Source organism: Malaclemys terrapin, chromosome 13 (genome assembly GCF_027887155.1).
Source record: "Malaclemys terrapin pileata isolate rMalTer1 chromosome 13, rMalTer1.hap1, whole genome shotgun sequence".
Lineage (NCBI taxonomy): Eukaryota > Metazoa > Chordata > Testudines > Emydidae > Malaclemys > Malaclemys terrapin.
Genome location: NC_071517.1, coordinates 31,238,465 through 31,260,953, shown reverse-complemented (window position 1 = coordinate 31,260,953; position 22,489 = coordinate 31,238,465). Strand labels below are relative to the sequence as shown.

The following is a 22,489-nucleotide window of genomic DNA, read 5'->3' as shown; positions in this document are numbered from 1 at the left end:
GCTAGAAACTTTTTTGGGGGTGAAAGCTGAGATGCTCACCAAATCAATGGCTTTAAGAAAAAGCACCAATTACCTAAAGACTCTCAATAAAATCACAAGAGCTGGCAGCAACAAGAAGCAGATTCTGAGAGGAGCGGAGGAAATTGGCTCCCTTGCTGTTAAGGCAGATCATATTCCTCCCCCGGGTGCATTCACAACCAGGGAGCAAGTTCCCAGGGGCTGCAAGGTCTGAGGTTCCCCGGGATCCTTTGTACAGAGAATCACTTCCCAACCCATCCCCAGCCCTGTCCCCATCACCTGCAGTCTCCAGCTCAGGATGTCGGCAGAGCCCGGGGCTGCCCGCAGAGGGACTAGTTCCAGCCACTGGAGAAAGTCCCCATCTCTGCTGGGCACAGAGGGGGCTGTAATGCAGGTCTCTCCCGGGCCCAGACCCCGTGTGGGAGCAGTAGCTGCTCAGTCCCGGCTTCCAAGAGCCCTGATTGCTGACCACTCAAATCCAGGGACAGCAGCTGCCGCACAAGATCTCTGACTCCGCTTTTCCCATCTCCCACTTCCTTCCTCCCAGCACCACCTGTCAGCTGATACAGCCCCTTCCCGTGTCCCTCAACACCAGCCCCGCCTGCAACACCACTCTCTGTGGGACCCGGGACTTTCCCAAGCTGGAGCTCGCCTTTGGCTAGAAGAACCCAGGCGTCCTGACTCCCAGCTCCTCCCCCAACACCTCCGGCGCCCCACTCCCACCCCGACCCTGCTGGGTGTACCCCTCTCACAGCCAGGGATCTGCATTTCTTTTCTTCCATCCAAGCCGAGGAGGGCTTTTTTTCCTCCCCATCCAGAGTCGCATTCACCGAGTGTCACAAACACCCTAGGAGGGGCCCTGGCACAACCATGGAGAAGCTCCTCCGTGTTCCCCCCACTCATCCTGGTTGCAGAGGAGCCATGGGGTAACTTACAAACTGCCCCCTTCTGACCCAGTGTGTTACTTCTAGCAGTTACTGACAACTAGCTATTTTCTTTTGCTGCGCCCTTGCTGCCACTGTCTTCTGTCCCATCGTGTAGTGCAGGGGAAGCAAATTGAGACGGATATTCCTGTCGAAATTTGCTACTCCACCATCCCATCTCCTAGCCCAGGAGTAGCAAATTGTGACTAATGGGGAGAGTTATACATGCCATAATTTGCTACCTCTGCCGTTCCCCACCTTCTGGTCCATGGGTATCAAATTGTGAAGGGCGGCCCCCTCTTGTCACATTTTGCTACCAATGTGAACTCTCTATTTTTAATTTGGACACAAATAAAGGTTGGGGGGGGGGGGTTGGAAAAGCATTCTAGAGCATGAAACCTCAGGGCTGTTGTATGTAAACCCCTGAGGGAAGACATAGTTATTTCTTGATTAGTCTCTTTCGATTGTAGATTTGGCCATACAGTTTCTATAGCAAACAAACATGTAATGCACACAAAACTCCAAAAATGGTGCAAAGCATTGTAAACAGTATTTGAAATATGAACACCTTCGAAAGACAAGCTGTCCAGGCAGAAAATCGACCATTGTTCCTTGTGCAGACTTCCCCACATTGTCTCTGTTACATATAGTGAACAAGTTTTCAACACAGAATTTGTAGTTCTATACAAAATAAAACAAAACAAAACAATTACCTTTCTTAGCAGTGAGGAAAAGACCTAAGGGCTAGATTCACCAAGGGACTTAGAAATTGTGATGCTGAGTGTTGCAATACCAAATTTTTTGATGCCTAGAAAGTCACAGAACAGTGGTGAGACCCACAAAGCCTGACTCAAGTGCCTAGGACCTAGTCTATACAATGAATGAGGAGAGAGAGGAGCCTTAGAATTCAGTCCTCAAAAGCCAGTGAGCTAAGTGGGGAGAAGCCTAAGTTTGCCAATGGGAAATCCTGATGAGAAGGGTCTGTCCTAAGCACATGGGCGGCCTGTCATCCTGCCATTGGGGGAGGCTAGTCCCTGGCCCCGCCCCCGCCCCTCCTGCCCAAGGCCCCTCCCCTCCCTATCTGCCCCCTCTCCCCCGCAGGAGCTGATAGTACATCCCCACTGCGGACCCCGGCCCCAGCCCCAGTGCTCTAGGCAAAGCAGCCAGCCCCGGTGCGCCGGGCGGCGCAGCCCCAGCCCCAGCCATCCTGACTCCCTGCCGGAGGTAGGCCAGCCAAGGCTGAGCGCTGGACCGCAGCGGAACCTGGCCTGGGCGCAGGGCCGGCTCCAGGTTTTTTGCTGCCCCAAGCAAAAAAAAAAAAAAAAAAAGCCAGAGTGCCACCAGGGCCCGCTCCAGGCACCAGTGCAGCAACAAGCAAGTGCTTGGGGCGGCCAATGGAGAGGGGCAGCATGTCTGGCTCTTCGGCGGCAGGTCCCTCACTCCCTCTCGGAGGGAAGGACCGGCCACCAAATTGCCGCTGAAGAATGAAGCGGTGGCGGTAGAGCTGCCGCCAAAGTGCCGCCGATCGCAATCGTGGCTTTTTTTTTTTTGCTGCTCGGGGCGGCAAAAACGCTGGAGCCAGCCCTGAGTGCCGCCGCCGAAGGAAAAAAAAAAAAAAGCCGGAGTGCCGCCGCTGAAGCAAAAGCCTGAATGCCGCCCCTTGAGAAGTGCCGCCCCAAGCACATACTTGGAATGCTGGTGCCTAGAGCCGGCCCTGCCTGGGGCAGAGCGTGGGCGGGGGCATGCTAGGCTGTTTGGGAAGGCACAGCCTACTGCCTATGATACCTGCCATCCATGCCTAAGCCCCATAGATAACTCATGCCTCCTGATACTGAGGGGGCACAATGTAAAGGGGAGAGACGTGACCACCCCATGCATCGCCTCCAGGAGGAACTTCCAGCCCCACCTCCAGCCACAAGATCAGGGAGCACGTGACTCTGGGCCCAGCTGGGGCCAGCCCTGGCTCAGGGAGACTGACAGCACCAGTGTTTCCCTGCAGCTCCCGGACACCTCAACAAGGGAGGGGCAGGGCACAGGCAATGCCCCTACCTTCGGCTGAGCAGAGACCAGGGAACCAGCTCCCGGCACCTTCCCCAGTGATGCCCTGCCCTGCACCCAGCCTGGGGACTGCCATGCTCTCCCCACCCCATCAGAGTAACCTGTGGGGGAGAGGGACTCTGTCCTTCTCCTGCTGTGCTTGCCCCCAGCACATTTCCAGCTCGCTTGGCTGTTCTCCCTGGCAGCTGGCCCCGGGCCCAGGCGGGCTGAGGGTGGCTGCTCCAGGAGCCCAGCTGGGGAGGCAGCAGCGGCCCACCCCCTCTGCTCCCCACCTGGGCCCGGCTACCTGGGACAGGGGCCGAGCGAGCCGGAAACATGCTGAGGGGATGGGAAGCTTAGGCTTGCTTGGTCCCTGTCCCTGGCTGCTGGGCCTGGGGGGGGAGCAGAGGGGGCAGGCCCCCAGCCTCCTCAGCTGGGTTCTCACAGGCAGCCTTCACACTACACAGAGCAGTGACCCAGAGCAGCCTCCCATCCTTAGCCTGCATGAGAAGTGGCTCCATCCCACCCCTTCTGCTCTCTGCCCGGGCCCGTCTGCCAGGGAGAGGGGCCGAACATGCCAGGAGGCAGGCACAGCAGGAGAAGGACAGAGCCCCTCTCTCCCCACCCCACCCCTGGCAGGCCGAGCAGAAACCTGGGGGGGCACTTGGCCCTGCATTGCCCCCCCCCAACATGTCGCCTACGCTAAGCCCCACCTGCCTGATACAGTTCAGCACCTAAGGCCATGTCTACTCTCCAAGTTTTGCTGATGCAATTTACACCAGCATAAAGCTGCTGCAGTTAGTACAGGAACTCCTCACTTAACGTTGTAGTTCTGTTCCTGAAAAATGCAACTTTAAGTGAAATGATGTTAAATGAATCCAATTTCCCCATAAGATTTAATGTAAATGCGGGGGGTTAGGTTCCAAGGAAAGTTTTGGGGGGCAGACAAAAGGCATTATATACTGTACAGTACTGTACTGTACTGTGGTGGGAAGGTGCCACTGGCTTACCCCTGGGGCTCAGGGCTGGGGGTGCAGGGTCTGGGAAGGAGTTAGGCTGTGGGAGGGCGCTCAGGGTGAGGGTGCAGGAAGAGGCTCAGGGCTGGGGCAGGCAGAAGGTGCAGAGCACTTACCGGGGCAGCTCCTGTTTGGTGCAGGGGGTGTGCAGGTGGCTCTGCGCAGCGCGGCACTGCCCCCATGGCCGCAATTCTGGGAGCCGCGATTCTCGGAGCTGCCTCCCCCCGCAGGCAGGGCCACCCGAAACACAGGGGATTTTGGGGCTGCAGGGCCCTGGGCTAAGGGGGCCCCGGGGCCATGGCCTGCAGCTCTAAAGGCCCTTTCGGAATGCAGCCCTGCGAGCATGGGCCGGAGGACTCAGGAAGAGCAGGGGCAGCTGCGCAGCCAGCGGCTGGAGAGAAGCGGCGCTTTCCCCTTCAAAGTGGTGCTTTTTCCCTGCCGGGGGAGGGGGCAGCTTCCCCGCTCGCTCCCTCCCTCCCAGAAAGGCCTAAGCACTGCCAAACAGCTATTTGGTGGCAGGGGAAGCGCTGGGAGGGAGGGAGGAAGGGAGGGGGAGGAGGCGGAGAAGAGGAATGTTACCTTGTAAAGTCAGCCAAACAACATTATAAGGGAGCATTGCACAACTTTAAATGAGTATGTTCCCTAATGGAGCAGCGACGTAACTTCGAAACAATGTTAAGCGGGAGGACGGTAAGTGAGGAGTTCCTGTATGCCGCTCATGCATGTGCATACTTGGCTGCTTGGGTCAGCACTGCACATGCTCAGCAGGAGTGCTTGTCTTGGTGCACATGGCCAGGTCTGGCTCCAGGCACCAGCGCAGCAAACAGGTGCTTGGAGTGGCCAATGGAAAGGGGCAGCACGTCCAGCTCTTCGGCGGGAATTTGGTGGCGGGACCCTCAGTCCCTCTGGGAGGGAAGGACCACCCGCGGAATTGCTGCCGAAGAATGAAGCGGCGGCGGTAGAGCTGCGGCTGAAGTGCCACCGATCTTGGCTTTTTTTTTTTTCTGCCACTTGGGGCGGCAAAAACGTTGGAGCCAGCCCTGCACATGGCGTATCAGGGATAAGTATCCCGGTGTGCTGTCTGGCACATTGTCTACTGGGAAATTATGGCAAAGCCTGATGGGACAGAATTGAGTCATGCAAGGGTAACAGGCAGTAAGGGGTCAAATTCCCATCATATAGCTTTCTCCATTCCATAAATGTCACCCATATCCCATAATTTTCACGCCTTTTATAAAAATCCCACGAACCTGCGAGGGACTTCACACTATCCATCATCTTTGACAGAAGCATGGAGCCCGCACAGCTCTGCACTATTGTTCAGGGCATGGCAAACGCAGGCTGAACCTTCCTCTGGTATTTGCAAAACCACAGAAAGAACCACTGCAATACTGCCTTCCGTTACCTCTCCCTAAGCCCCAGAGACCACTGTCATGAAAGTTTTTTTCTGATTTTTTTTATCTAAGTTTTTTTGTGTCTACGTACAAAATTATTTTTTTCCAAATATGTGGCATTTCATTCCACATTAAGCATAAGAACAGCCATACTGGGTCAGACCAATAGTCCATCTAGCCCAGTATCCAGTCTTCCAACAGTGGCCAATGCCAGGTGCCCCAGAGGGAATGAACAGAACAGGTAATCATCAAATGATCCATCCCGTTGCCCATTCCCAGCTTCTGGCAAACAGAGGCTAGGGACACCATCCCTGCCCATCCTGGCTAATAGCCATTGATGACCTATCCTCCATGAACTTATCTAGTTCTTTTTTGAACCCTGTTATAGTCTTGGCCTTCACAACACCCTTTGGCAAAGAGTTCCACAGGTTGACTGTGCATTGTGTGAAGAAATACTTCCTTTTGTTTGTTTTAAACCTGCTGCCTAGTAATTTCATTTGGTGACTCCTAGTTCTTGTGTTATGAGTAAATAACACTTCCTTATTTACTTTCTCCACACCAGTCATGATTTTATAGACCTCTATCATTTCCCCCCTTAGTCGTCTCTTTTCCAAGCTGAAAAGTCCCAGTCTTATTAATCTCTCCTCATACGGCAGCCGTTCCATACCCCTCATCATTTTTGTTGCCCTTTTCCAAATCCAATATATCTTTTTTGAGATGGGGCGACCACATCTCCATGCAGTAGTTAAGATGTGGGCAAACCATGGATTTATATAGAGACTTTGGAAGCAGACTAACTGTATTGTGGAATGAATTATCCTGGAATAAGGTTTGTGTGGACACATCTCCATTTCAAATGAACTACAGTGAAACCCCGCTATAACGTGATGATTGGGGTCCAAAAAATTCGATCGCGATAAAATGCGGGGTCGCGGTATAGCAGGGTTATGAAAATGTTACCATTTAAAGCCGGTCAGTTTCAAGCCAGTCAATTTCTCTTGGGCAGAGAGCAGGAGAGAGGTGCAAGGGGCAGAGGAAGAGTGAGGAGCAGCTGGGGAGGAGAATGGCTCTTCCCACCAAAAGGAGAAGCAGGGGTAGGGAGGAAGAGGCAGTGGGGAAGGCACGTTCCTTTTTTTGTTTTTTTGTTTTTCTTTGGTGGCGCTGCGGCAGGTTTTTGTTTGTTTGTTTATTTTGTGCTTTGGCGGCGCTCCGGCCGCTTTTTTTGGTTTTGTACTTCAGTGGCGCTCTGGCTGCTTTTTGTGTGTGTGTGTGTGTGTGTGTGTGCTTTGGCGGTGCTCTGGCCGCTTTTTTGTGTGTGTTTGTTTTGTGCTTCGGCGGTGCTCCGGCCACTTTTTTTGTTTGTTTGTTTGTTTTGTGCATCAGTGGTGCTCCGGCTGCTTTTTTTTTTTTGCGCGCTTGGGGCGGTGGGAGCCACCTTATGATCGCGTTATATTGGAATTCGTGTTATCGCAGGGCGCGTTATAGCGGGGTTTCCCTGTATTCTGCTTCTAGCAGGCCTGCCACTGCTATTTCACAGTGCATTGCTGTACACTTGGATCAGTCTGTCTGTTTATGTACTGCTCTTGGTTCATCTTGACTGGATGTCATTTAAATGCTGGTGTGCAGCCACGTCTGCCCCTCTGCAATTGCTACTCAGGAGAGTTCGCACACCTGGAATCACCAACTAGTTATAGCAACCATTCCCTGTGCCTCTGGGATGGGGGGTGGCAAACTTTTTGGCCCAAGGGCCACACCTGGGTATGGAAATTGTATGGCAGGCCATGAATGCTCATTAAATTGGGGGTTGGGGTGTGGGAGGGGGTGAGGGCTCTGGGGTGGGGCCAGAAATTAGGAGTTCAGAGTGTGGGAAGGGGCTCTGGACTGGGGAAGGGGGTTGGGGTGTGTTACTATTCTGCCAAGGTCAGGTCTACTCTGGTTCACAGCCTTTCGTTCACACTGCTAGTTATGCCTCGGGCTCTGGCAAGGCCTACACCACACTACTCAAAACTGCATCCTCACCAGAAAATTTAAGCACCAAAGCATTTATTGCTCTGAAATATCAAATTCCACTATCATCAGTTAAATGTGCCATCCGTCCACCCCTCTTCCCAGGCTGCTTAATGTTCCTTCTCCCTCTTGGAGCCCGCCCTGTACTCAAGATGTTTTAACCTGTGGTTAAAAACAAAACAAAACAAAACAAAAATCTCATTGCATGGCAGGCATGTTTATTGTAGTGGCAGATATAGAACGAGAAAAGGCAACAGAAAAAAGTACTTTAGCTCCCAGTTGGACCAATGCCTTGAGCTTCTCGCTACCGTTACATAGTATTAGGTAAATTGCCCAAATTAGGCTACAGAGTGATTTAAAAATGCATAGAGATTTTAAGGCATTTGTGGCTATTTCGACTCATACCCTCAGCATGGTTAACCCCTTGGGGCACAGAGCAATTACTGCAAAAAGTGTATTTTGCAGCACACTTTGTGCTGATCTGCAATTGCTATACAAGAGATTTTAAGGCAAAGAGAGGATTCTATTTTTGCATGCACGTTGTGAAGCAATGCAGCTTTCTCAGGGCTACCCATATAAGTGGTGGTTCCTTTCCACTTCTGCTCCAGGTGTGGGGGCACCATCCTGGCAAACTGCAGGGCAGCAGAACTTCACAGTTTATCCATTGCCTTTTTGAACAACAACCTCCTCTGCCTCTAGGGGGGACACACCTTAGGGGATCGTCCTCCAACGTAAGGATCTCCTACAGAGTTGCACATGCAATTACAAACCCACCCTCTGCCATCTCCCCCCCCCAAACACCCACCCAGCCAGCTCCCCTCCCCAGCCCACAACCAGGATTGATATAGGGGTCCTATAGAGCAGCAGTTCTCAACCAGGGGTCCAAGGGTCCCTAGGGGGCCGCAATCAGGTTTCAGAGGGTCCGCCAAGCAGGGCCACTGTTAGACTCACTGAGGCCTAGGGCAGAAAGCTGAAGCGCTGCCGCCTCAAGCCCCGTCATCCGGGGCTGAAGGTGAAGCCTAAGCAGCTTAGCTTTGCGGGGCCCCCTGTAGCATGGAGCCACGTGGAACTTCCCTGCTTGCTACCCCCTAACACTGGCCCTGGCTTTTATATGCAGAAAAACAGTTGTTGTGGCACAGGGGGGCCATGCAGTTTTGAAGCATGTTCAGGGGGCCTCAGAAAGAAAAAGGTTGAGAACCCCTGCTATAGAAGGTGGAAAACGTCTCACCATCCCTATGGTCACCCCCGACTGTGAGGAGCCCACGGAAATGGAATTCCGAAATGGAGTAAAAAGCAACATCTGATCTTTGTTGCCATGGAAACTATAACTGGGTAGGGCCGCCCGGCGGGGGTGGGGGGGCGGAGGGGGCAAGTGGGGCAATTTGCCCCAGGCCCTGCAGGTCCCTTCCCTGGCTACTCACCCGGCGGCGGTCCGGGTCTTCGGCGGCACTTCGGTGGCAGGGCCTTCAGTCGCTCCAGGTCTTCAGTGGCATTTCGGTGGTGGGTCCTTCAGTGCTGCCGAAGACGCAGAGCGACTGAAGGAACCGACGACGACGACGACTCGGAGCGCCGCCTGGTGAGTACAAGCGCCGTAGTGGGTGGCGCCTTGTTTTATGTCTGCTCCCCCGCTTTGTCCCAGGCCCCCTGAATCCTCTGGGCGGCCCTGTAACTGGGACAATACTTGTGCAGTTGATCAGCCTCCTCTCCCCCCCACACCCCGCCTTACACCTTGACACACCACAGATGCCACGGACAAGAGCGTGGTCAGTTGCTGAAGTTCTGGGAAATCTCTGAGCAAAGGGGAAGAGACAGAGGACAAGCTCAGTGACTTTGTGGCTACATCCCAGCACAGGCAGCAGACTGAAAAGCGGAGGGATAGTTGCCTTCACAATGGTATCGAGGACTGGAAGAGGTAGAGGGACCTGCTGAGAGAACACACTGACAAAGACAACCCACCCATGCTGTGTCCCCTCGAGAACTCAGCAGTGGGAACACTCCTTTGCTTCCCCAACTACACAGGACAGGACTTTCCTTTGCCATCTCACATCACGAGACATGTAGAGCGGTCCCCCCCTCCAAACATATTTATGACTCCATTGGCACAAAGTTGTGCACTCAGCACTTTCAGCATGTCTGCCACAGTTTTATTGTTTCAAAGTTTGTGCCGGGCTGTTTGAAACAAAGGTTTTTATTTACAGCTATTTGTTATTTATTTACAACTGAAAAGTTTCATAAAATCCTTGCAGAAAGTACAATAAAATCCCACACAAAGCACAATAAAATCCTACATAAAGTAAAGTTAAAATCCTACCACAAAGTTACATACATTTTCCCCCACTACCCCTTCGCTTCAAAGGAGAACAACACATCCCTGACCATGTGTGTCCCTGACCAGTTGTGGCATTTAGCAGAGGCAGCCTCTCTGGCTGTTCTTAACATTCACAGAGTTTCTTCACTTCCACCTCTCGCCAACATCAGATGTTGTGGGAAATGCAGCAAGCACCTGTCACAAGAGGCAGATATTGCTCAGCAGCCTTGTCAACCTTCGCTTCAGTCTTCCAGATGCCCACTCCCCTGTCATTCTGCGGCTACTCAGGGTGTAAGTTAAAGAGCTCCTTTCTCCTCTCCAAGTGGTCAGGAAAAGGATTAATCAGCCAGGGAAGCAGAGGACAAGCTGGGTCTCCCAGAGTGACAGGAGGAATCACAAGATGAATGTCCGTAGCAACACATGGCACCAGTTCTGGCTTCGTCGCTGAAAAGGCCTGAGTGTCGAACAACGCTGGCATCGTGGAACTTTCCAGACCACCCCACATTAATACTGGTCGAACTTTCCCACAGTGATCAACCAGGCCTTGCACCACCGTGCCCAAATATCCTTTCCTGTTGACAAACTCTGAGATCTGGTACAGGGAGGCAAACAATAGGCATATGGGTACCATTAGTGGCCCCAATACAATTCAGGAGCCCCAGCCTTTCAAATTATTCAATAACTTCCTGTGTACTGCCAAACCTTAGGACCTGGCCTAGCAGCACTCTCTGAATAGTAGCACATGGCAATGCCGTCACTGGAGGTTTTTAAGAGCAGGTTGGACAAACACCAACAAACAGGAATGGGCTAGATAATACTTAGTCCTGCCGTGAGTGCAGCAGACTGGACTAGACGACCTCTTGAGGTCCCTTCCAGTCCTACAATTCTGATTCTATGACAGCCCCAACAGTTGATTTACCAACACCAAACTGGTTAGCTGTTGCCCAGAAGCCATTGGGAGAGTAGCAAGCTTCCAGATAGTGAAGACCACAATACTTTATGCTGAAGGGAACTCTCCAGTTGGTGCGCTGCCACTTCCGCTCATGGGCCAGCTCTGCACAGTTTTCGAGGTACGTGGGCTTTGTCATTCTGAAGTTCTGCCACCATTGCTAGTCATCCATGACTATCCTGTCCCACAAGTCACTGCTCGCTGGTCAAGCCCAGAAGAGAAAGTCCACTGAGGAAATGCTCCAGAAAATGGTCTTGCAGAAGTAACTGCTTGCTTTTGTCCTCCTCCTCTTCTATTTGCATCACCCATATTGGCGCAGCATCACCATGGCTGTCTCTCAAGGCATCCAAAGCCACCCAGCTGCTTGACTGCCAATACCTGTGCATCGGCCTGTTCATGTTAATGATTGTCAGTGTCACATGTTCCCTTCATGCTGTCTGCCAGAGGCTTGAAAATGGTGCTGGCTCACAAAAGCCAAAGGAACGATGGGACGACAAGAGAGTAATCCTGAAATGTGTTAGTTTGACCCCAAGTCCCAGAATTCCAGTGGCTTTGGGTTGCTATCCCACAATGCACCAGGAGAAAATCACAGAATACACAGAGCTAAGCGGCAGAACATAGTAGCATGGTACATCTGCCCAGAATGCAGCGCTGTGTGGATTCAATTATTCAAAAGGGGAGGATCTTAAACCGGCATAACAAAGCAATGTGGTAGTACTGCTTTCAGAATAGTTATTTCGGATTAAAGTGGACAAACATAATCCAAAATATATTTCAGGTGTCGACAGGTTCTTAGCTAGCCTTAGTCAGGGCAATTATTCAGTTCTCCTCCTAATGCATAATAAGGGGTGAGCTTTCTGTGCAGCTTTTCCCACACTCAGGGTTTTTACAAGGCATTTCTCTCTTGTGGATTCTCTGATGAGAATTAAGATGTGAACGGCTGCTGAAGGTCTTCCCACAGTTGGGGCACTTATAGGGTCTCTCTCCTGTGTGGATTCTCTGGTGTATAATAAGGGCTGATTTTACACGACACCTTTGCCTACAGTAAGGACATTTATATGGTTTTTCTCCCGTATGGGTTCTCTGATGCGTTATCAGGTGTGAAGAGCAAGTGAAGCCTTTTCCACAGACAGGGCATCGATAGGGTCTCTCTCCTGTGTGGATTCTCTGATGTACAATAAGGGCTGAGCTGTCACTGGATCTTTTCCCACAGTCGGGGCAGCTAAAGGGCTTCTCCCCCGTATGGAGTCTCTGATGTCTAATAAGGTCTGAGCTCTGATTGAAGCTTCTCCCGCAGTCGGGGCATTTATAGGGTTTTTCTCCTGTGTGGATTCTCTGGTGTTTAATAAAGGTGGAGTTTGCAGTGAAGCTTTTCCCACATTCCTGGCATTTATAGGGTCGCTCTCCAGTGTGGATTCTTAGATGTGTAACAAGGTTTGGGCTCTGGTTGAAGCTCTTCCCGCACTGGGGGCATTTATAGGGCTTTTCTCCTGTGTGGATTCTTTGATGTATAAGAAGGTGTGAATGACTACTGAAGCTTTTCCCACACTCACTGCATGTGCTTGGTCTCTCTCCCATGTGGATCCTCTGGACTCTGGTTTTCTTGAGGTGCTTCAAACCTCTCCCACAATTAGTGGATTTATCCACTTTCTTCACCGGCTGGTTTCCCAGCGGCCTTTCTGTGCTACACTGACTCTCACAGGTTTTTCCTTGCCCAACTCTCCAACAGATGTTTTCTTTGAATCTTTCTAATAGTGTCCCATGCTGTTCCACTTGCTCAGGACCTCCCAGCTGAGGATTCACCTCTTCATGCTCATTCTTGATCCCATCAGCTGTTGGGATAAAGAGAAAATCCAGAGATGAATCATTCTCTGTGCTGAGAAGTAAGGAAAACTCAGAATGGAGAAATGCAAAGGTGGGGGTGGGAATAAACCAAATTAATTGTTGGGCAAATGAAAAAATTCAGGAGTTGAATTCCCCCAAATCCTTTCCCAGAGTTGAGAGAAAGGAGGAAACCAATTGAGCCACCACATCCCACCTGAACATGCAAAGGAAAGGGTGGTCAGCAGGGAGGAAGTTAATGTCAGGTGTGAGTCAGGGTGCATGGGAAGTCATGAATAACATATTTTGTGGATATGACACCTACTGGAGACAATCCAGAATTAGAAGCATACATGAGGACTTTGTGAGAATCCCAGCTGTTCCTTCATTCAGCAATGTTAACTGACACCTTTACCTGCATGGCTATATCTCAGGATTCCCCTTTCCTCTGAGCCCTGGAGATCCGTGAGCCACGGCTCTTCTCCCCGTTCCAGCTGGGAGATCACTTCAGGTTTGGGAATCGGAAATCCTGCTCAAGGGGAAAGTAAACAGGTGAGAAGTCCTATGGCTTGTGTTATACTGGAGGTCAGATTATACAATTACAGTATCCCTTCCAGTCTTATCCTCTACGATTCTATGAGATCAAGGTGAATAACGTGTGTGGAGAATGGTTCCACATAAAAAGTTTAATAATTTTGACCCAGTCACTGTTTGTGCTGGTGGAACACACATGGGAACATGGTCACAGAGATCCTTTGGGAGTCACATGTATGTGTGTGGGGGTGAGAGGGGTGTTGCACCTTTAGGACTTCCAGACACTGGGGAATTGGATTGCTAAGACATAGCCTTTGCTTGCTTCTAAATCTCCAAAGACCTCTCTCTGGATAGAGCCAGTGCCAAGAAGGGAGGGGAAACAGAGCGTTTGTATACACATGGGGGTGTGACTACGTGTAACCCACACACCTTCTGGGTGTGGTGTTCTGTCCCCTCTAGTGGCACCGTGACCACGTAGAGAGATTAATGAGTTTGTTATAGCCTTAGCTGAGAGCTTTTAGCTCATGCAGTAGAGGCTTATGCATTTAGATTCAGAGGTCCCAGGTTCGATCCCGCCCGCTGACAACTGGGATCTGTCGGTGTTATATACGGACTGGCAAATTCTGCCTTTCTGACCTTTGAAAGCTCTGGGGTTGGAGGAATTAGCATCTCCTATATGTATCTTGCTCCCCTAACCCTGGAGAGTAGGTGCGGAGGAAGCCAGTCTCTCTCATTGAATTCTGGGCACCCGGAGAATGTGCCATCCCCTCAGCCCAAAGGGAAAACAGACCAGTACCAGCCACGTGAGAGAGATTCAGCCAGCAGCGGAGAGTTGCAAAACAGGCTAAGGCTTGGTTGTTTCTGGTAAATTTAAAAGGGTCAGCCTCAGGAAAGCATGCTGGGAAAAAATAAAAGTTTCTCACATGAGGGTGTAACCCTGTACTGGGGCAAGTTAGCAGGAAGCAGACAGTCACCAAAGAAGTTGCCCTGGTAAGAGTTCCTCTGTGCTGTGCCTGGCACTGCTATCACATAGGCAGGCTGGGTGGGGGTGTAGCCTGATCCCCTTTAAATCTAAGGGACCAGGAAAGAACCTTGACCAGAAGCCAACCAGGGACTTCAGAGACAGCCTCCAGCTTCTACTTCCCAAGGGGACAGGGATCCTTACCCAGCGAGGTCACATTCTCATAATTCTCCTGCATGACATCCCGGTACAGGGCTCTCTGACCCGGGTCCAGCAGAGCCCACTCCTCCTCGGTGAAATACACAGCCACCTCTTCGAAGGTCACCGGTTCCTGAAAATGACAATTGTCCTCCATTCGGTAAGTGCTGCCCCAGCCCCAATCCCACTATTGATGGGGAAAGATGGCCAAAAAAAAGTAAAAGCTCTGGGAGGAGCACAGTAAAACAATCCCATCGCATGCAGAACAACCCAGAAGTTTCCGGGTGTGAGGAGAAAGAGAGTCCTTTTCACTCCTAGCACAGGGGGAGAGGGTCATTCGCATTTATCACACACCTACTGATAAAGATGGAGACCCACAGCAGGGTCCAGGGATAGAGCCCTAGTAGGAACCCAAACACCTCCCCCATTCCCAGCAGCTGGATGTGAGGAGACGGGGGGAGGATTAGGAACAAAGGATGCAGGCCATACTTACAGGATGGGGGACTCTGCCCCGGGAAACAGTGATTCTGAAAAAGATTTCGGGGTCATGATGGATAATCAGCTGAACACAAGCTCCATATGCGACACTGTGGCCAAAAGAGCTAATGTGATCCTTGGATGCATAAACAGGGGGATCTCGAGTAGGATCAGAGAGGTTATCTTACCTCTGTATTTGACACTAGTGCACCACTACTAGAATCCTGTGTCCAGTTCTGATGTCCACAATTCAAGAAAGCTGATAAATTGGAGGGGGTTCAGAGAAGAGCCATAAGAATGATTGAAGGATTAGAAAACCTGCCTTATAGTGAAAGACTCAAGGAGCTCAATCTATTTATCTTGACAAAGAGAAGGTTAAGAGGTGACTTGATTACGGTCTGTACATACCTACATGGGGAATAGAAATGTGATAATCAGCTCTTCATTCTGGCAGACAAAGGTATAACATGATCCAATGGCTGGAAGTTGGAACTAAACAAATTTAGACTGGAAATATGGCATACATTTTTAACAGTCAGAGTAAATAACCATTGGAATTATTTACGGAGGGTCATGGTGGATTCTCCATCACTGGCAATTTTAAAATCAAGATTGGATGTTTTTTCCAAAAGATCATCTCTAGGAATTATTTTGGGGAAATTTGGCCTGAGTTATACAGGAGGTCAGAGTGGATGATCACAATAGTCTCTTCTGACCCTGGAATCTATGAATTTTGACTAACAGGGGGAAATTGGTTGCAAATCTGAAGTTTTGAAGGCAATTTGTGGGAAAGTGATCATGAAATGGTAGATTTCATGATTCTAAGGACAATGGACTTCAAACGAGCTGACTTTTACAATCTCAGAGAACAGGTAGATAAGGTCCCCTGGAAAAAAATATGAAGGAAAAAAGAGTTCAGGAGAGCTGGCAGACTCGCAAAGAGACAATATCTAAGGTACAACAGCAAACTTATTCCTATGTGAAGGAAAGATAGGAAGAACAGTAAGAGGCCAATATAGTTCCACTAGGAACTCTTTAATGATCTGAAAATCAAAAAGGAATCTGACAAAAAGTGGAACCATGGACAAATCGCTAAGGATGAGTACAAAAGAATAGCACAACCATGAAGGGACAACGATCAGAAAGACTAAGGCACAAAATGAATGACACTAAGCAAGGGGCATGAAAAACAATAAGAAAAAGTTCTATAAATACATCAGGAGCAAGAGAAAAATAAAGGAAAGTGTAGGTCCTCTGCTTAGCTGGGAAGGAGTGCTAATAACAGATGACACCAAGAAGGCTGATGCATTTAAGGCATATTTTGTTTCAGTCTTCACTAAAAAGGTTAATTGTGACCAGATACTAACACAATTAATATTAACAACAAGGGGGAAGGAATGTTAGCCAAAATAGGGGAAGAACAGGTTAAAAAATATTTAGATAAATTAGATGTGTTCAAATTGGTAAGGCCTGATAAAATTAATTGTAGTGTACTTAAGGAACTAGCTGAAGCAATTCCTGAACCATTAGTGATTATCTTCAAGCACTCATGGAGGACAGATGAGGTCCCAGAGGACTGGAGAAAGGTAACCATTGTATCTATCTTTAAAAAGGGGGAAAAGCTGGGCCTGGAAAATTATTGACCAGTCATCCTAACTTCAATGCCTGGAAAGATACTGGAACAAATAATTAAACAATTATTTTGTAAGCACCAAGAAGATAATAGGGTTATAAGCCAACATGGATTCTTCAAGAACAAATTATGCCAAACCAACCTAAATTTCTTCTTTGACAGGGACATTGGCCTAGTGGATATGGGGAAAGCTGTAAACATGATATATCTAGACTTTAATAAGGCTTTTGACACAGTCCCACATGACATTGTCATAAGCAGATTAGGGAAATGTGGTCTAGTTGAAATTACTATAAGGTGAGTGCAAAATTGGTGAAAGACCATACTCAAAGAGTAGTTCTCAATGGCTCACTGTCAAACTGGGAGGGGGGAGAGGGATGACACATGTATCTACTGCGGTTCCATAGAGGTCCATCCTTATTCAGTGTTTTCATTAATGACTAGGATAATAGAGTAGATAGTATGCTTATAAAATCTGCAGATGACACCAAGATGGGAGGAGTTGTTATCACTTTGGAAAACAGGATTAGAATTCAAAATGACCTTGACAAATTAGACTGAAATCAACAAGATGAGATTCAATAAAGACAAGTGCAAAGTACTACACTCAGGAAGGAAAAATCAAATGCACAGCTACAAAATGGGGAATAACTGGGCATGCATTGTACTGCTGAAAAGGATGTGGGGGTTACAGAGGATCATAAACTGAATATGAATCAGCAATGTGATGCAGTTGCAAAAATGGCTAATATCATTCTGGGGTATATTAACAGGAGTGTTCTGTGTAAGACAGGTGAGGTAACTGTCCCACTCTACTTGGTACTGATGAGCCCTCAGGTGGAGTGCTATGTCCAGTTTTGGGTGCTGCGCTTTTGGAAAAACGGGGACAAACTGGAGAGAGTCCAGAGGAAAGCAACAAAAATGATGAAAGCTTTAGAAAACCGGATCTCTACAGAAAAGTTAATAAAAACTGGGTATGTTTAGTCCAGAGAAAAGAAGACTAAAGGGGGACCTGATAACAGTCTTCAGATATGTGAAGGACTGTTTATAAAGAGGATGGAGATCAATTGTTCTCCATGGCCACTGAAGGTAGGACAAGAAGTAATGGGCTAATCTGCAGCAAGGGAGATTTAGGTCAGATATTAGGAAAAACATTCTAATAATAAGGGTAGATAAGCTCTGGAAAAGGCTTCCAAGGAAGGTTGGGGAATCCACATCACTGGAGGTTTTGAAGAACAGGTTGGACAAACACCTGCCAGGGATGGTCTAGGTTGACTCGGTCCTGCCTCAGTGCAGGAGGCTGGACTAAATGACTTGTCACAGTCCCTTCCAGCCCAACATTTCTGTGATTCTCTGATCTCTCCTGGGGCGGCAGGTGTGGGTGCCCCTTTCACATTCCTCACCCTTGTGTATTTACTGCCTTGGTCTCCTTCCCAGCACATACCCCCTCCGCTGTGCACTGAAAAACCCCTACCTGAGCCGCTGCTACTGCAGTCATTTCCCTTTCCCGTCCCCCAAGAGGATGGGACGATCTGGAGTGAAACACGGACATTATTCTGCAGCCTGTCAGGGCGAGAAGGGAGGTTTCAGAAGGGCTCTAGTCCATTTCACTCCCCTAGTCTACACAGGGTCTTTCCCTGCAGACAGACACTCTAGACTGTGATTCAGGAAAAACCCTGGGTCACTTTAGTACTGCACACACCTGGACCCTCTCACCAGGACTAAACCCACCAAGACATTTTTAAACCAACCCCCCTCCCTCCCCAGGAATAGAGTCTCTGAAGCAAATGCTAGAAAAGAGCAGAATCAAAGAGGGATCCCCCCCGACATTGTCCTTGAGGGGATTTTATATCAATATTCAATAATTTGAGAGAAAAGTGCAAAATCTGAGATTTTATATAAATATTTGGTAAATAAACAGCAAGTGCTTATTCCCAATTGACACGGGCAACAGGGAGCGCTGGCCCCCACCACTTTACTAGAGGCTGAGGGGAGAAGGGTGGAGACGGAAGGTTCGGTGATGGTTGGAGGGGGCAGCAGTGGGGCAGGGGCAGGTGACTGACTGGCAGCTCAAAGTTGGGAGGAGGTGAGTTGGGTTGGCAGGAGCTGGGAGAAAGAAAACTGGGGCTGGACAATCTCAGTTGAGGACACTTTCCCCACCCACTTGCCCTGTTTGGCTCTCCAATCTGGGTTACTGACTCAGGGCAAGTTTCCCTCAAAAACGAAGAGAAGGTGCTGAAGTTAAAAAAGCCTGGGAAAAGTACCCAATCTGAGAAGATGTTTAAATTAGTGTTCCATAAATGGAGAAAAAGAACAGCAAAATTAGAACGGATTTTATGTCAACTTCAATCATTAGAGAGAAAATGGCAAAATTTGATGAGATTTGATATTCACGTTTAACAGTTAAAGAGCAATGAGAGGTGTTAGAACGATATTCAATAATTAGATGAGAGAGTGGGGAAATTTGAGAGATTTTATATCACTATTTGATAATAGGTGATAGGTCAAAATCAGAGTGTATTTTTATCAATATTCAATAATTGGAGAGAAAGGTGCAAAATCTGAAGAGATTTAATATTAATATCAGGTAACTAGAGAGACAAAGCAAAATCAGAGGGATGTTAAATCATTATTATTAATTATTAATAGCAAACTATAAAATGGGGCATAATTTTAGAGGATAATAAGTTAATATTTGATCACTCGGGAGAAAATTGGCTAAAATCTAAATATTCAATAATATGAGAAAAAAAGCAGCAGCAATCTCCAATTGTGTGAGAGAAAAGGAGAAAATCGGAGGGGATTTTACATGAATATTCAATAAAGAGAATGGCCACCACGTTCCCACAGTCAAACACATCCCAGTGCTCTCCCAAACTCCAACCCCTTGCCACACACTGACACCCCTCATCCCACCTGGGGAATGACTCAGGGCAACAGTTTTCCTTCAAATTAAAATCAGGGGAACTTGCTGCATTTCAAAAAAGCAAAGACCCCCCCCCCCCCAAATCTGAGTGAGGGGGTTATATCAGGATTTGAGAATTAAAGGAGAAATAGCAAAATTGGAGGGGATTTGACATTAATCTTCATAATGAGAGAGGAAAAAAAGGCAAAACCTGGGAGATTTCATGTCATTTTTTTTTTTTTTTGGTAATCAGAGAAAGAAAAAGGGGAAAACTGAATCGCTTTTTTCTACCAATATCAACAATTATCTGGATAATGGCAAAATCTAAAGGCAATTTTATATCAGTATTTGATAATTAAAGATTAAAAAGCGCAAAATGAGGAGCGTTTGTGTCCATACTGAATAATTAAGAGAGGGGAAGAGGGAAATCTGTGGAGATTTCTCATCCATATTTGATAGTGAGAGAGATAGGGACAAAATCTGAGGGGATTTTATATGAGTAGTCAATAAGTAATTAGAAAGTGCTGGTTCTCTTCACTTTCTGCACCCTTCTGCCATTCACATGGACAGCCAGGAGTCCTGGATGATGATGCTTTCGCAGGAGAAGCAGGCGCAAAGGGTGGGAGAATGGAGCTGGAAGGTCCCAGGCAATTTGGAGTGGGGAAGTTAACCAGAAGGTGGCATTGCAGTGGGAGGTGGCGGTAGCAGGGTAGGGGCAGTTGGAGTGTTAATAATATTCAATAAGTTTGTGAAAATGGAGAAAAATCTGTAGAGGATTTTTATATCCGTGCAGTAGAACTTAGATTCTATCAACCCCCCGTCTTAAGAACGTCCAGTTACATGAAATCATTTTTCTGATAGAAAATAAATTTATATAATGAAAGTGATATTCATGAAGAACACGTTGACATCTCTTCCCATTCTGATGCCTTGGAAATTGCCTTGCAGAAAGACAAGAACAAAGCAATGTAATATTAAGACATTCGCTTCTATGAACTCCTCAATAAAAATTACTTCATAGCCAGGCTACTCAAACTTAACACCCAGCACCAGAACTGCTCCACCTCCCCCTGGCGGGGGGGCAAAGGGGACCAGAGCTGATGAGCAAAAGAGGTTAATATCAAATTTTAAAGCCAACAGCTTCTTTTAGGTGCCGCTTGTGAGCCCCAGAGTTATTTGGAATGTTTACAATGGTTGCTACAAAAAAGGTAGTTACAAAATGTGTACATCTCACACGTTCTCCAGACAGTATTGCATTGTTTGTATTTCCCTTAATGATGCTGTTTAACACACGGCTGTTACTCTGAAACCTTTCATGAAACAGGAGTTCTATTGTATTTAATATAATTAGTTGGAAGTTTAACCCCAGTCAGCCGGGATCCAGCCAACTGCCCCGTAAGCAGCTGGGTGGTGCCACTCCCCCATGTTCTGTCCTCTTCTATTCAGTCCTTACAGTGCCCTCATCCCCACAGGGTCCCAGCACTGTCTATCCAGGCCCCAGCCTCACAACTTGCATTTGTTAGGAGTGATTCTCTCTTTCTCCCCAATGAGATGAGTGTGAGTGGGGGGGAGGAGGTTAAATTTAATGTTTTATTTATTTATTTGGGCCCGGATCCACCCAAGTCTCAATTTTAGGTACCATTGCAATCCACAAAACCTCTGCTCAGCTGCTGCCACACCCTGTAGGTGCCTAAACTCACTCTCAACCTAAGATTTTGCAGTAAAAAGTCCCCTAGGCACCTACCGTATGTTTCTGTCTCTGAGCGTGCGCACTGCTGCCTCACTCTAGGTGTCTAGACCCTTATCTCCCACCCTGAGTGATCCATGAATTGGGGGAAAAGAGACTTTTGGCTGCCTAAGTCATAAGCAGGTCCTGTATGCAGAGGTCGCCTATATCTACACAAAAGAGCTTGGTAGGGACAAGGGAGGACACTCTCACTTATAATATTTAGCCTACTGGTGAGCGTACTCATCTGGGATGTAGGAGACCAGCAGTTCAAGCCTACTGTCTACCTGATGAGAAGGAGGTTGAACAAGGGTCTTCTGTGTCTTAGGAGAGTATGCTAACTTCTGATTCTCACTCTCTCTCTCTGGGCCAATTAATATTAATTATTTAATTAAAGTGGAACAACTTCATTAGGAGAGCTGGAGGGAGGGCCCACATCAGAATGTCCCCTAGCCCAGTCATTACAGCACTCTCCGTAGGGGTAGTAGACTCAAACCTGGGACTCCCAAGTACCCTAACCAGAGGGATAAAGATTATTAGGGTACGTCTACACTACCCGTGGATCGGCAGGTAGTGATAGATCTATTGGGGATCGATTTATCGTGTCTAGTGTAGACGTGATAAATCGATCTCTGATCGCTCTGCCGTCGACTCCTGTACTCCACCGCGGTGAAAGGAGGAAGCGGAGTTGACAAGGGAGCGGCGGCAGTTGACCCCACACCGTGTGGACACAAGGTAAGTTGACCTAAGATACGTCGACTTCAGCTATGTTATTCTCGTAGCTGAAGTTGTGTATCTTAGGTCGATCCCCCCAGTGTAGACCAGGCCTAAGAGAGGCACAATCCTCCTCTCCTGGCTGTTCTGGGAGGTGTTTGTTTGCCTCTGTGCACACTACCAGATCTGGTCTCTGCAAATGGAGAAGCCCTGATTTCTCCCCAGTTTGTGGATCACAAGCAGGTTGGTGCCTCCATGCAGCTGGGACTTAGGTGCTAAATTTAAAATTAATGGAGATATCCTCTCTCCTAGAACTGGAAGGGATCTTGAAAGGTCATTGAGTCCAGCCCCCTGCCTTCACTAGCAGGACCAAGTACTAATTTTGTCCCAGATCCCTAAGTGGCCCCCTCAAGGATTGAACTCACAACCCTGGGTTTAGGAGGCCAATACTCAAACCACTGAGCTATCCCTCCCCCCAGAATGCCAAGTGAGGTGTGGTGTTTAGGACACATCCCTCTCATCAGCTTCTCCCATGGGCTAACTTAGGTGGCTCCAGTCTGGCTTTTGTGGAGCCCATTCGAAGCACCTATTGCTCCCCATTCATTGGATAGGGAGCCTAGGGGACTAACACAGGCTTTGTGGATCACAGTGTTGTTATCTAAGCCCTTTTGTGGATCCAGGCCTCAGATGCCAGCTGCAGTTTGTGGGCTGGTTACTGAAAGCAGGTCTAAGAAGCCAACTGGCACTGGGAATGCAGATGGGGGATGTTTGTGGTGGTTTTGAGCTCCTGTGGGCGTTTGTCCCATGGCCGGAGAAAGCGGTCTCCTGCACAGAAGAGCTTTTCCTCTGCCACAGACAGACTCCTTTT

The 22,489-nt window shown here is 48.6% G+C and overlaps 1 protein-coding gene across 1 annotated transcript in view; it reads right to left on the bottom strand.

Moving 5' to 3' along the window:
- LOC128848359 (zinc finger protein 420-like) overlaps positions 1-22,489 on the bottom strand; it is a 38,031-nt gene that overhangs the window by 12,440 nt on the left and 3,102 nt on the right. Inside the window, exons 2-5 of the mRNA XM_054048339.1 lie at positions 17,751-17,839; positions 14,173-14,299; positions 12,889-13,002; positions 11,543-12,484 (exon numbers count right to left, since the gene is read on the bottom strand). Coding sequence (XP_053904314.1) covers positions 11,543-12,484; positions 12,889-13,002; positions 14,173-14,299; positions 17,751-17,839 — 1,272 coding nt within the window. The remainder of the gene's footprint in view (positions 1-11,542; positions 12,485-12,888; positions 13,003-14,172; positions 14,300-17,750; positions 17,840-22,489) is intronic.